At 39.6% G+C, this 2,550-nt stretch overlaps 1 protein-coding gene across 1 annotated transcript; it reads left to right on the top strand.

The window, feature by feature from the left end:
- Window positions 1-467: 467 nt before the first annotated feature.
- On the top strand, window positions 468-2,064 carry LOC107878010 (the record flags this gene model as incomplete). The annotated part of the gene is given in 4 exon segments (XM_047393592.1): window positions 468-563; window positions 736-858; window positions 1,125-1,387; window positions 1,521-2,064. Coding segments are annotated over 4 exon segments (584 nt in total), but the record flags the coding sequence as incomplete, so codon positions are not given.
- Window positions 2,065-2,550: the final 486 nt, after the last annotated feature.

The following is a 2,550-nucleotide window of genomic DNA, read 5'->3' on the forward strand; positions in this document are numbered from 1 at the left end:
TGAGAAATATTGGAGAAGTACTATTTAATTGTTGTATCTACGTTATTATACTGAGACCCTATTTATAGAGCTCTACATTCCAATCTGTTTCCAAGTAGAACACTACATTACAATCACTTTTCAAGTAGGAGTCTATTTACTGTTTCTTCTCCTACTCATATTCTCCAAGTAGGACACTACATTATAATTCTTTTCCAAGTAGGATTCTATATACTATTCATTCTCCTACTTATATTCTAACAAGTCTAAGGTCTTCTTGGGCAACAAAAATAGGTATTCTATCAAATGCAAATTATTCAAGACAAATACTTGAAGGATAGATGTCTATGCAAAGAATGTAGGTATAGTTCATAACTTTCATTGTTACATTCTTCGTCAGTACTACTGCAATGTAAATAATGTGTCACTTTTTGTTTCTAATTTACTTCTTCCTGGTTATCATTGATGATGGCGTTTCTGATGAACAGACGCAGTTCAAAGTTGGCGCCGAAAAAAATTAAAAGAAGCCAGGGAGCTTGTTAATAGGAAGACGTCAAATTCAACTATTGCCCTCGAGGAAGCTAGTATGTCTCGTACTTCTGACTTTGTTTTGATTCCTTTATTCACGACTTTATTTTTGTTCACCCTTCCTCTTATCATCTTTACATTGACGTTAACCAGGGTTTCTTCTTCCTAGTCTAATCCATCCATACTATGACAAGTTCATTTAATATTTTTTACGAAACTTGCTTGCAGGTGTACTTGCTCAAGCTTTGGGTGTTGACTGGGCTGAGCTATCAGAAGAAATTGGTCTTTGGATACCTGTTGCCATAATTAATGAGGAACATCATGACAAGCCTGTGGGTGAAGATGAATTTGGTAATGACATGCTTCATTTTTCAGTAAAAATCATTCGAGTGTATTCACTTTATTTTCTATCTTAATTTCCCGGCAGAAATGTAGTTGCTTTCTGCACAGAAGAAAGCACAAGGTAAAATACTGAGGATAGATAGTATCTGTGCTTAATTTGTTCATAAGCACTGTAACATGAACTACTTTCACCGAGCAACTTGCTCCTTTGTCAAAACAAACGCTGGGGAATAGTTCGTTTTTGTTAATTCTAATCTAGTACTTGTGTTATCCAGACAATGAAATCATAGCTGGCAAGTGGCTTCCTCCCGAGTGTAAAGTTGAATTTCATACCGATTACGGCGGAGATGCAGTCAGATGGGGTCTTACCCACCCTAAAGAATCTGCATTTGAGTGTTGCATGGCCTGTTTGAATCAAGCTAAGCACGCTGGACCTAATGACAAGAGATGCAACATATGGGTTTATTGCCCATCTGAGATGGGATGCTATTCTCCAGATATTTATCAACACAAACATCAGGAGTGCTGGCTGAAATATGTTATTTCTCAGTGTCCTTCACAAACTTCATTACCTATCATGGATTTTTATCTTGTACCTGATAAATATAAGAATGATTTCAGCAGATTAAAGCCATCCCTCATCGCATCGTCCCTTTTATTTGCAAATGCAGGCAGAAAATCCTACGATGACTTTTAAGGACCGGTATTCTGAAAATGCACACCCAAATGCACCAAGTGTTGTTCCATGGATGTCTGGTGTTGTCAGTGTATAAATTCCCACTAACAAATAGACACAGCCTTGATATCATGGTGCTTCCATGGTGCTATGATGTCGTATGAGATTCCACGTCAAGCCACTGTATCTTCAGATAATTGTGCAGCGAGATTTCGCGAACTGCAGCTTCTAAGCATAGCTGCTTCTCTCTACTTTTTCGTTATCAAGGGGAACATAGAGCTTGAACCAGTGTGTAACAATCTTTTGTATCAAATTGTGGGTAGAGTGGTAATGGTAGCTTTAAGTTTAGAAAACTGACTGCCAACAGCCTACTGCCTACTGCCAAGGATTTGAAAGCCTTTTTTTTACCCCGCCCCGCCCCACCCTGCGCTATCTTTTTTAACCTGATGGATGTAATATCAGAATTGTGACATTATTGGAGCTGTATTGCCCAAAAGGTACCGAGTTTTAGTGATCACACGATGAATTTGCTTACTGCATGTTTGTTGTCTCATGGTTAACTGATTTTTTGGGCAATCTTACGAATGGATATCTTTTTCATCACTCTTTCATCACTCTTTCTTAAGATCCTAAAGAGTCCATAAAACTTTTTTTTTTCTTGTGTTCCATCCTAGCATTGTCCTTTTTCCTTGTTAGAGGTGTGGAGGCAAACCCTTGAGTCTAAAGGGTTCAGGGTGAGCAGAAGCAAGACAGAGTATGTGGAATGCAAGTTTAATGACGTGAGGCGGGAGAATGAGATAGTAGTGAAGCTGGAAGCACAGGAGGTAGGTAAGAGGGAGAGTTTCAAGTATTTCGGGTCCGTGATCCAGAGTAACGGTGAGATTGATGAGGATGTCTCGCACCGTATTGGGGCGGGATGGATGAAGTGGAAGCTCGCGTCGGGGGTGCTGTGTGATAAGAAGGTGCCGCCCAAGCTTAAAGGCAAATTCTACAGGGCGGTAGTCCGTCCGGCCATGTTGTATGGA

Source organism: Capsicum annuum, chromosome 7 (assembly GCF_002878395.1).
Source record: "Capsicum annuum cultivar UCD-10X-F1 chromosome 7, UCD10Xv1.1, whole genome shotgun sequence".
Taxonomy (NCBI): domain Eukaryota; kingdom Viridiplantae; phylum Streptophyta; class Magnoliopsida; order Solanales; family Solanaceae; genus Capsicum; species Capsicum annuum.